The 12609-nt window shown below is 40.7% G+C and overlaps 1 protein-coding gene across 1 annotated transcript in view; it reads left to right on the top strand.

The window, feature by feature from the left end:
- Positions 1–12364, top strand: part of LOC115818417 (mannosyl-oligosaccharide 1,2-alpha-mannosidase IA) — a 130771-nt gene extending 118407 nt beyond the window's left edge. Inside the window, exons 6-12 of the mRNA XM_030781787.1 lie at positions 2486–2609; positions 2890–2983; positions 3975–4090; positions 6728–6947; positions 9277–9449; positions 11106–11221; positions 11973–12364. Of these exons, the coding sequence (XP_030637647.1) occupies positions 2486–2609; positions 2890–2983; positions 3975–4090; positions 6728–6947; positions 9277–9449; positions 11106–11221; positions 11973–12123 (994 nt within the window). The 3' untranslated portion in view covers positions 12124–12364. The remainder of the gene's footprint in view (positions 1–2485; positions 2610–2889; positions 2984–3974; positions 4091–6727; positions 6948–9276; positions 9450–11105; positions 11222–11972) is intronic.
- Positions 12365–12609: the final 245 nt, after the last annotated feature.

The following is a 12609-nucleotide window of genomic DNA, read 5'->3' as shown; positions in this document are numbered from 1 at the left end:
CTCGGTCAGATGCCTCACACATTCCACAGGTCTGCGCCTCCACAGCACGCCTACATTCCCCACGAATATATGAATTTAATCTGTCTTTTCTTTCTCTCTTGTAATTTTTTTTTTCTTTTTTTTTGGTTGATATTAAGGGGACATTTTTTGGCACCTCTGCCACCCACCTGGTTCCAATTAAAGTGCCAGCTCAGTCAGACAGCTGCAGGCAAATTTAATGAAGTGATTCCCTCACCCGTTTAAGTTTGAACTGTAACAAGGATACGGACTACAGATGGGCAGGGAGAAAAAAGATCTCAGTGCAGGCAGCATAGACTTACTATGAATGTACACGTGCACACATACACACGCACAAACACACGCACACGCACGCACACACACACACACACACACACACACAAACAAGCAAGGACAAATTTTTAATAATGTAGTAATGAGCGGCACACATCTTCAAGGTCAGAAAAAACTGCCTTTGTTGCACCCTGACATTGAATACTGGCTGAAACCGACTTACATGCTCCTCTCCACTGCTCCACACTGAGAGCATGTGTGCTCATCCGCGGTGTGTAAAATGTCGAGTGGGACTGATTTAAAGCTCTCATCTGCTGGGGGGGGGGGGACATGAGCTACCAAAGGGAGGGAAGGAAAAAAAAGAACTTCTTTGAAATCAGCATTTATTTGCTGGTATTTTTTTTTTTTTTTTGCTTTTCTTACTTTAAAGCCAAGTCACCGTTCTTCACCTCTGATTTGGTCAGGCTTTGATTGTTTAAAAAAAAAATGAAATTGGGCAGAGAAAGACGGAGAGAGGGAGAGAGACGTAGAGAAAGACGGAGAGAGGGAGAGAGACGTAGAGAAAGAGAGAGAGAGAGAGAGAGAGAGAGAGAGATGTGAGTGTGTGCAGGGTGCTTCAGCCCTCTCCTTGTATTTTTTTTTTTTTTTTAAACGGGTTCCTTGAACCACATTTTGAATGCCTGGAAAACTATGCCTTCAACAGTTAATGACATAGAGCAGATTTTAATTAGATGCATTCATCAGAATCACACTTTCCTTTTTCTCCCCGTAAGTGCGTCTCTCACCCTCTTCTGACTGCAGACTTGACTGTCAGTCATTACTACTGTGCTTATCTGACACTTCGTTACAAATAATACACTGTTTTCAGCAAGAAATTGCAGGCCTTAATCATTGTATACACAATACGGCCATGACAAAAAGTGGAAAACATTGCTAATGTATACAGACGAAGGTTGAAGAAAAGCGTACAAAAACAAGTCACCCAGCAGACAGATAAGCGGTGTGTAGGTGTGTACCTCATCAGCCAAATTCTACATCCAGTTGTTTTGTTGTTGTTGCTGTTGTTGTTTTTCTTTGTTCACTGGAGTTATCTGGTAGTCTTTCTTAGACAGAAGTTTCCTTTTTGACTTCTCTCCTGACACATCCCAGCTATTGATTAGTCTTTCACAGGAGAAGCAAAGCGTGACTCTCTCTCTCTCTCTCTCTCTCTTTTTCTCTCTCTCACTCTCTCTCTCTCTCTCTCTTTTTCTCTCTCTCACTCTCTCTCTATCACACACACACACACACACACACACACACATACAGTGGTGACACTGAGACAGTGAAGTCTTTTTGTGGCAGACAAAGACCAGAAGACCTGTAGCTGTTAATTTCAGAGGTCATTCAACGATGTACAAATGCAGTGCGTGCACGCACACACACACACACACACACACACACAGAGGGAGAGAGAGCGAGAGATGCTGAATGGGCGGACTCTTTCAGTTGGTTTTGCTCCATACTCCTCTCTTCAGTAGGTTCTCAGTCAGACAGAGTCTCCACATACTCAGAGGAGCGAGAGCGATGTTCTCCTCTGAACTGCTTCTGCAGATGAAATTTTAATAGCTTCAAACTGTACTAAATCCTCTCTTTAAATTCCTCTTGTAATGCTCACCCTGCTGGGCTGTGCTTATTCGAATGGATGCACCGAGTGTAGATTTGTTCAGTCTGTTTTATTATTCTCACACGCATGCATGCACGCACATGCACACTCAGTCTGTCTCTCTTACACACACACACACACTCACACACACGCACACACACACGAAAGAAAAAAAAATATCACAATAGACTTCCTACACTCTGTTACCAGGTATTAAGACCCCTCCTCTTTACAGCTATAAACATGACAAAATATTTTATCTTAATTTTGTTTGTTTTTTTTGTTTTTTATTATTACTATTATTATTTTTTATTTTTATTATTATTGTTATTGTTGTTTTTTCTTATTTATCATCTGAATGAATTCTTCCCTTCATTCTGCACGGTTTAGTTTTCAGTTGCCATGGCTTCCAAATGGCCAGTTAGAATGGCACCTCATTTTGTAGGCTGCTTATGGTTGCCATGACAGCAGTTAGGGGGCGGGCGGTTGGTTGGAGTGCTGATGGTGGAGCTGGAGCTTATGTTGCCTGTTTTTTTTTTCTCTCTGTTGTAGTGGGAATAGTTGGAGTTGGGGCTGGGCTTCGGCAGGCAGCAGTATATTGGCTGAGTTTGGCACTCTCCATCTGGAGTTCATGCACCTGACGGAACTCTCCGGAAACCCCGTCTACACAGAGAAGGTCTGGCCAGAATACTCCATCATTAACCATGTTATCCCCACATATTTCAACACTCAATGAAAAAACAAAATACAGTACATAAGTAAATTCCACTTTGGAATGGAATACACAAATTATTAATCATTTAGAGGCAACCATTCAGGCTTGTTGCATTTACTTGAATGTGTGTTTATTTTAAATATCGACAGAGTATGAACTTACTGTCGCACGTGTGTTACTGCGGTGTGTGGTTTCATGACCAGTTAAACTGGCTTGACGCTCAGATTGTTTTATGTGGTAGGTGATGAATATCCGAAAACTGCTGAATAAAATTGAGAAACCACATGGTCTGTACCCCAACTTCCTGAGTCCAGTCAGTGGAAACTGGGTCCAACGTAAGTGCCGCGTTTCTCTGTTTGACACAGTTGCATTCATGAGACACAGCATCACTATGACAAAAAAAAAAACTCATTTATGTGAAAAATAACTCATAACTTACATGTATACATCACTTTTATACATTTACACTAACATTTACCTTATATGTTTACGACTGATGTTTCATAAATGTGCTCGTGCATTGCGTTTATTTTTCAGTGTTTGTTTTTTTTTTGGTCACATGGAGGATGAGATGTGATATGATTGGTTGTGAAAGATTCCAGTCTCTCCTCTCGCGCATTTCCGTTGGTTCGAGTCCCACGGTGCCATTATTCCAGCACCTGTATATATCAGCTCCCCTCTTACTCTACGACTGTCATCTACATAGCCTCAGCACAGAGGCTTCATAGCAAAGGGGTTATTAAAATGATAAAGAATCCTATTACCTTTTGAAAATTGAATCTTTCAGGTTCACCTGAAAACAGTGGAAACGTTTAGAAAAGAGAGAAGAAGAGCAAGTGTTATCTGGGTGATTGTGAAACTAATTGTTGTCGTGAGCAAATGGCTAATGAAGTGGGGGGGGGGGGGAGAGGACGATGGAGAGCAGAAAGGGTGAAGTGTGAGCAGGTGGAAACGGAGCTCATTGCCCCCCCCCCCCCCGCCTCCACTTCCTACCTCTATCTATTAATGGCGTGGGTTTTTTTTTTTTGTACACATGTGACATTATTCTCAACGCATCTTTATTTGCATGACAATAAGCGGAGAGGGACAACCGTGTCTCATCCTTGTTTCAAATGGATTATTTCTCAAATGCCATTTCTGCTCCTTTACGCACTCTATAGCTACTCACATATTTGAAAAACCACTCAGGTTTCGGTATTGAAGTTCAGGAATAACAGGTAGACGCTCCCCTCCTACACTGCTGTTGATTTTGGGATTGGATTTGCATTACTGGTCTAAGCTGTTAAGAGGAGAATGTGTTTCAAACCGCTGTTTTTCTTCTCTCAGATCATGTTTCCATCGGAGGCCTGGGGGACAGCTTCTACGAATATCTGATCAAATCATATCTGATGTCAGACAAGACGGACGAGGAGGCTAAGAGAATGTACTACAGCGCTCTGCAGGTATGGGCAGTATTTCTGCAGCTGGTTTGGACCCAGAACGGTTAGAATGCAAATCACAGAAAAACACGTGAGAAACAGAGAAAGAGAAACAGAGAAAGAGAAACAGAGAGAGAGAGAGAGAGAGAGTGAGAGAGTAGCAGTTGCTGTGTCCAGATAAGAGTCTGAGAGAGATTAATCATATATCCTGTGCATGTATCATGAGCTTGGATGTTCCCGTTTACTGGAAACCGACTAAATAATTAATCATCCCAGGAACTATCCTGGGATCTTCGCTGATATGCTCAAAAGCGTCTCTCATATCAAAACATTTTTTTTTTTTTTTGCGTGTGAATAAAGGAAAGTGAGGCAGGTTTGCATTTCAAACAAAGACTCCAGAAATGACAGAGAAGATTTTCTCGTGTTCGACACTTCAATTAGAATAAGCAGTCCTCCAGTTAGACAGACTCACTTGGTTTAACCCTGGGGACATGAGGTCTGTTAAGATAGTAATTAACGTTATGAAAGACCATCTTTTCAGAGCTCACGTTCTCATTTATATTAACGAGTAGGCTATAGGTCGTCTGGAATATTAAATAAAAAGAAATAGTCATATCAGCTGAAAGGCTCAATCATTAAAATCGATCTCATTTTTACTCTTTATTTTTTATTTTGATATCATTGTGTATGAAACTCAGTGCTGTGAGTGGATTGGTTAACATGGCCTGAGAGAGAGAGAAAAGAGGTGAGTCATGAACAACCGATCGACTGTGATGCCTTGCTCTGTATTCTCTCTCGAAGGAAGGACTGTGTACAAAAAACGCAAATAAAAAAGAAAGATAAAAAAAAAGAAGAGGAACTTAACAGTCTCCGATTGCTCTGTGCTGTGGAGAATGGAGAGCACCTCCGATATGGAGATTTGTACGTGTCTCTCTCAGACTTATACCTCTCTCCTTCCCCAGATTTTGAATAGAATCTCAATGAGCCTTGACTTCAATTTGCCTCTGAGCAGACCGCGTGTTTTACCTTACATAAATCTTTTCAGAGACAAACGTACATACCCATACAATTACGCACATATTGTTCCAATCGCATAGGCAAATAGCTGTGAGAATTCATGTGTATGGCCCTTAAGCAATATGCCAGAGCGCGAAACTTGTTATCGATGGTTTTGTCAATCCAAGTTGGAGTTGTATTCATATTCCTGCAGAAGCACTGGTTTTGGATTGTCCGGATTGGATTGAGGGATACAGACCAAAGACCTACTGGTACATTTTCATTGATGGCCATTTAATGCCCATCTTTACAAGCGTATCCTCTTTGAATACTGACTCTTATGCTGGTTAAGATCATTTTATGAATACAACGTGAAACTATTATTTTTGTATACATGTTACATAAAATGTTCCATTTTCAGACATGTAACATGCCAGGGGAATATGGAAAGAGAATTGATTTTACACCTATGAGTCTTGCAAATACTGAGTCTTGAAAATAATTTTTTTTTTTTTTTTTTTTTGCTCTCTTTCTACTAATGCGAAATCTGAAAAGCGATGTTTTGAAGTAGAGGCCTAGTTACATCAGTTCCCAAGGTGCTTTGCAAATTCATACTGGTGTATGCACCACATTCAAGCGTGGTAAGACGACTAAGATGTTTCTGCGTTTTCCATTTTCAGTCCTTTCAAGGCGACTTATTTTATTCCGTCATTGTGTAAGCCAAAGGGTCTAACGGAGGTATGCTTGGCGGAACAAGGTGTCCAGATGTACAGCGTTCCAGCTGAAGTAGCTGGAATTTTTCAGTCAGAATAGGAATGTTCTTGAGCATGTAAAATATATTGTCACTTTTAAGCTGAACATAAGACATCTCTATTCTGGTAATTATGTCCTTCGTATTGATTTGAGAACTGCATGGATGGGACTTCAGGCTATTTCCCCCTCTGAGACAAATGAATCGGTGTATGCTTTAGTTGTGACCTCTTATTTGGATTCAAATCCATTTTCAGTGTCATGACAAAAACCATAGGACAGCTGGTGAGTGTGAATAGAACTGTGAGAGTTTCGATTTGGGCTTGTTCCGGGTGGTAAGGAAAAAGGTTCTTGTTCCGGGAGGTTGGAAAAAGGTTTTTGGGAGGTGAATAGAACTGTGAGAGTTTTTATTTGGGCTTGTTCCGGGAGGTAAGGAAAAAGGTTCTTGTTCCGGGAGGTAAGGAAAAAGGTTCTTGTTCTGGGAGGTAAGGAAAAAGGTTCTTGTTCCGGGAGGTTGGGAAAAGGTTCTTGTTCTGGGAGGTAAGGAAAAAGGTTCTTGTTCCGGGAGGTTGGAAAAAGGTTTTGGGAGGTTCTTGAAGGCTTACCTGTTTATGAGCAGGCTTCGGCATTCCGAACACTCTCGTAAGTCACACAAAACGGGCAAACTTCAGAATGTAAAACACAAGAAATTCAGGAATGATGACACTTGTGTCTTGTGTTGGTTAGATAAAACTCAAAGCAAAATACACTTGAACACACGCACACACACAAATGGATTTTCGTTAATTGGTTCGTCCATTTAGCTGATTTATAGTCAGGCTGGTGCTCCTATTTAATGTGTATTTGATGCATGTTTGTTTACTGTATATTTGTCTTTCACAAAGGTCTGTGTGTCTCTCTCCGTTTGGTCCTCAGGCTATAGAAACAAACCTGGTACAGAAGTCCCCCGGGGGCTTGACCTACGTGGCCGAATGGAGGGGAGGCATCCTGGACCACAAGATGGGGCATCTGGCCTGCTTCTCGGGGGGTATGGTGGGTATCGGGGCAGATGACGGACCTCCGGAGAAAAGGCAGCACTACCTGGACCTGGCAGCCGAGATCACACACACCTGCCACGAGTCCTACACCCGCTCAGGTGAGACACAGACTGTTTCCGTACCTCCCACTCAGGTGAGACACAGACTGTTTCCGTACCTCCTCGTGCTCTCCTTCAGAGCCCGTTTTCTGCAGATACCGCTCAGTCACGAGCTCTGTCGAGAACGCCGCTGACAGGAAAGCGGCTCTTTTAAAATGATCCGTTTAATGCAGGCTGACGCACGGTAGATGGGCCACCATTTTGTTTCTCATAAGACGTTAAGTCTGATAATTCAGGTGTGACAATTCACAAAAAAAAAAAAAAATGTTTTGTCATTATAAAAATTTTTACTTTCTAGTGACTTAGATGTCAGCTTTGTATGCAATATGGAAACTAAAACATGATTTTCATCTAGCAAAATCCACATAATGTGTTCCGGGGTATTTAGCAAAAGCTGTTCAGGAGCTGAGTGTAAAATTTAATTGGGAGAGAAAAAAATTTGTTTTTCTTTTGATGCAAATTAAAAAAATAAAAGTTTTCAAAATTGTGCATCGTGTTTTAAAGTAGGGCTACAGTTCTAGTGTTTTAACAACTAAAAACGACCCAGCCCAAGCTGTGAGGTTTTGAAAAGTAAATGTTTTTTTTTTTTTTCATAGCCGCTCTGAGACCCACAGACAGTTACTCACCAGAATCAAATGTGTGAGTTTAGATTGAGTGTTGATATTGAGATCAGAAACAACAGAAGTTGCTCTTGTCTGGACAAGCCTTTCTTAAACCTGATTGACTGCGTATCAACTCTTAGCAGTGTAGTGAGAGAGAGAGAGAGAAATTTTTAGAGAGAAGAACACTGTTGAGGTGTTTTTGAAACAGCTTGTTTGATTATCAACGGCAGTTTTCTTTTTTTTTTTCTTTTTAAATTTGAAACGGCACGTCCTACCATAAAAAAAAACAAAAAACAACCTCAAAAGGGTTCCACAAGTTAACGTCACTTTTCAGTTTTCTTGAAACACTCGGAACACTTTTGATCACCATGTCAAAAGACACGTCATCGGTTTCTTTTTTTGCCAGTTTCTGCTTTTTTTTTTATCTTATCTTTTTAGAGTATGCTCAATATTTTATCAAGCTTCTTAACATCTGTGAGATTACATGTATTTGAAAGAGGAAAAAAAGATTAGCTCAACATTGAAGAGGCTCATAGTATATTTAGCCTTTAACAGTGAAAATCAACAGTGAATGTGCCTCCTCTGAGAATATGTTCTGGATTGTTGCTGTTAGCATAAGAGACATGTGTAGGTGATACTGGAGATACACATTTCAGCAGATCAAAACTGTTTTTGACTTGGAAGCAGCGCCATGAAATACTGTCGTTTGGTGACCTGACCTCTCTCGTGTGGTTGTCAAGGAGAAAGAGAAAAAGGACGAGAGAGATGCGAAAACAAATACAACACACAGAAGAAACAAATGCTCACCCTGACACAAACATGCGAGTGAACAGTTAACCTGTCTGACAGATTCCTAGGGATATATCGCTCTCTAGACAGCATGTGGACAGAGTCAGACTGGTGTTTCTTCCTTCTGTCATATATTCGTGTAACCTGTCATAAATACATCAGTTCAAGTTAGTTAACTGGACAAGATAGCAAAAGCCAGACTGTCAAACTTGTTTTGTAGCAGGTATTGTCAGTGGGTTCATGTTTCTGATTGGATAAAGTCATTCCTCTATGGAACCCAATGCTGATGACCTCAGTGGCATTGTCTAGGCAATGATTCTTCCACAGTCACCCCCTGTCTCTGCCTCTTGTCCCTGCGCCTAAATATATGACCAGCTTTCTCTGCGGAACAATACATTCCAAACACTGTGTTCAGTAATGTCATTGTCATTGGCAGCATAATTTGATTTGATACAGTATGAAATTCAGAATATGGTTTTGGAAGAAACAATTTCCTGAACTGATAGTTTGCACTTACACTACCCCACGTTTGCCATTCATTTATTGTGGCGAATATTTATTCATAACATAAAATTCAATATGGTTTTTTTTTTTTTTTTTCGATGATGATTCTCTTTTTTTTCTAACTGCTCCTTTCACAATGTGGCCTTTAAGAAGCTGCATACAAAGAGACAAAGGGGAAAACCTGTGGAGCATGAGGCTATGGGGACAAACCTCTTTTCTCTCTGACTGATGATTGCCTCTTTTTTTTTTCTCATCTTTTACAAAGAGAACATATACACACACTCTCTCTCTCTCGTTCTCTCTCTGTTACACACACACAAACACACACACACACACACAAAAACACACACAAAAAAGGACTTTGCTTGTGTTTGTTGAATGAAAAATTCATATTATTGCTTTTCATATTGATGCTTTTGTGCTATTGTTATCAGCCACGAAACTAGGGCCAGAGGCATTCCGGTTCGACGGAGGCACGGAGGCGACGGCCTCCAGACTCAGCGACCGTTATTACATCCTCAGGCCAGAGGTCATCGAGAGTTACATGTACATGTGGCGTTTGACCCATGACCCCAAATACAGGCAATGGGGCTGGGAGGCAGTAGAGGTGAGAAAAATTTAACAAATTCAACTTTATCATATTCATCTTAGATATACAATGTGTTATGCAAAGAGGAGGCTATTTCACACAAATTGGATTATTTCTATGTCAAAGGGTATCTGCTTATAACAATAATTGTAATAATATGTACATTCTTGCACAGAAATTACACATATTCATCGTTAACAAAAAGCTCTCTCATTGCAATGATAGTTTAGAGACAGAACAATAGCAATAATTACAGTGCTGGATTGCTGTGTCTGTGTGTGTCTGTGTGTGTGTGTGTGTGTGTCTATGTATTTAACACATTTTAAGCCTTTGAATATTTTGGACTAATTAGAATGAATCACTCAGAATCAAAATAAATATGCTGGCGTTTGCTTGAGTTTCCTGATTTAACATAGTTCTAGACCACTCCAAAGCATTTTAAATCAGGAACGTCTAAATATTGTATATTGTTAATGATCAATTTATGATTGGTCTGAAACGATATTCAGAGAAAAAATATATATATTGAAGAACATCATTAAAAATGAAACCATGGCTGGCTTATGGGCACTTTATTATGTTAATATTTGATATAAGTTGAGTGGAATACCATGTCTGTGAAGATAGAATAATTTTTTTTTTTAACATTTAGACATAAGTTTTGGAAGTGACATCCAGACTGTGGATTTGATCAGTTGAAAGGTTGTTCGTGATAGTGGTGTCTTGTGGTAGACTAGCTGATGTGTTAATTATTGGGCTGTGTAGAAACCACAAACAGATCTGTGCTACAGGGAAAGTCCATTCATTATGGCAGTGTAACTGTCTGCCATCATTAGCGGAGAGAGTGTGCCCTCCTCTTTCTTCTCTTTTTAATGGCTTGTCAAACTTTGCTGCTCATTTTTTGGTTACACTATGAAGAACAAGGGCGCACTGTTGTTTTTCACCGTGGCCTTAAATGTTGTCTGAAACAAAGCATTCATGAATAGATGACTGTAGTATTACGATACCTAATCACAAAGACTTGTTCTTCAAAGTGTAGCAGGAAATGTTCAACTGTGTTTGACAAGCTTTAGTGTCATATCTTTGCATACACAATTGGAATTCTTGGAACTAAAGACATTTTTTGTCTCATTCTAATGACTCGGAGCTAGGTGTGTCACGATACCAGAAATTTAGTAGTCGATACCAATACTAGTGAAATTCCATCATTCTCGATATCCAATTCGATACCACGGTAAAAAACAAAAACTAAACAATAAATCCCATGCACTTCAACATACACCTCTTTATTAAAAACTGCATACTGTTTTTTACAAATTTATTATTAATGCCTGATGATCCGCCTCGAAAGCAAAGTACTTCCATACACGACTGTTACTGGGGTTTTTTTTCAACAAGTTGAGGCGGAGCTGTCGCTGCAGTTGCACTTATCACCATCCTCCACGTGTTGTTGTTCTTCCATCCTGGTAGGCGTTCTTCTCCTTCCTTTGGCATTTAACAGCTGACTAGAACACTCGTAGGTGAATATGCTGCCCCCATCAGGTCCGGAAGAAAAACGAGCACCGTCACGTTTTCAGAATTTTGGCATCGACTTGGTCCCGAAGCATCGGTTCTTGTGACATCCCTACTCTGACCCATTAAAATCAAGTAACCACTTTTTTTTTTGTGATTTAGGCTCTGGAAAAATACTGTCGCGTGGATGGCGGCTTCTCCGGAATCCGAGACGTGTACTCCACTGCCGTAAGCCATGACAATATGCAGCAGAGCTTCTTCCTGTCCGAAACGCTCAAGTGAGTGCAATTCCCATTCTGGCATTCCTTACAAAGCTCCCTGTTCTGCTTCCAGAAATTCCAAACACGAATGAAGTCACACTAGAATATGTAGCTCAGGTCATCTGTAATATATATATATATATATGTGTGTGTGTGTGTGTGTGTGTGTATATATATATATATAACATTTGATACTCTCTGTTCCTGCCTCTCACACCCTGACTCTGCCTCGCAGCTCCTCTGTGGGATCATCTCTGGCAGAATTGAGAGAGGAGCAGAGGGGAGTGAAGGAGGTGTCATTGTCAGAGCAGATGTAAGCTTAGAAAGCTTAAGGGAGAGATTGCGTAGGATCTTTGTGTTCTTTGTGAAGAGATCCTCCACTGCAGACAACTGATTTTACCTAGAAATCAAATCTGCCTAGTACATAGCCACATAAAATGAATGTTTCATTATGTTCCAGTTGTCAGTTTGGAAGACATTTTCAGGCTGGTGTCATTGATTATTTGTGTGCCAAGACAATTTTCATGCATTTTTCTCTCTAATGTCATTCATATGCAAGACTATGGCTTTGAAAGCCTATTTATTGATAAAACATAAGTTTATATTTATTAGAAAGCATTGATTAAATTGATAAATTGACTGAACTGTGGGATGAAGGAAAGGAGAAGAGAGGAGAGGAGAGGAGAGGAGAGGAGAGGAGAGGAGAGGTGGTTGTATCCCCAGGATTGACTGATGTCATTCTGGTTCCTGTCCTGATGTGGTCTTACAGATACCTGTACCTGCTGTTCTCTGACGATGACCTGCTGCCGTTTGAGGATTGGGTTTTTAACACTGAGGCACATCCTTTACCCATCATCCGCAAAAGCTGCCTTCAGGACCAGAGCAACACAAAGAGAAACGGCCAGACACCTCAAGAGTAGTCTGACCTGTTCACACACACACGTGTAAACACACACACACACACACACACACACACACACAATACAGGGCTAAAGCCTTACAGGCCCTGGCTTGGACTCTCGGCTCCTTTCCTGTAAAGGGTCTTCTATATGCTGTGATTGTATATTTTTGGGCTGGGCCATCCTGCCCTCTCTCTCTCTCGGGGAGGGGGGTGGAGTCACCAGGCGGGGGGGAGGGGTCGAGGGTGGTTGATCCGGCACAATTTTCTTTCTTTTTTTTTTTTTTTTTCTTTTTTTTTTTCTGTGGACAATCAGATAAAACATGACTTTCTTGGGAAGAGCACCTTTTTTTTTTTCTTTCCTTCTTTCCTCTGTGAGGAAAAAAAAAAAAAAATCAAGAATAAATAACAGCCCCGAATCTGTGGGAGGTCTGTGGTTTGAATTGTTTGGCCATACTGAGAGAAAGAGAAAAAACACCCCGACACTTTCTTCACTCTTGATTGATGC

The sequence above is a fragment of the Chanos chanos genome, chromosome 8 (assembly GCF_902362185.1).
Source record: "Chanos chanos chromosome 8, fChaCha1.1, whole genome shotgun sequence".
In the NCBI taxonomy this organism is placed as follows: domain Eukaryota; kingdom Metazoa; phylum Chordata; class Actinopteri; order Gonorynchiformes; family Chanidae; genus Chanos; species Chanos chanos.
The sequence above is the reverse complement of the archived record's forward strand: the minus strand, read 5'-3'. Positions and strand labels throughout refer to the sequence as shown.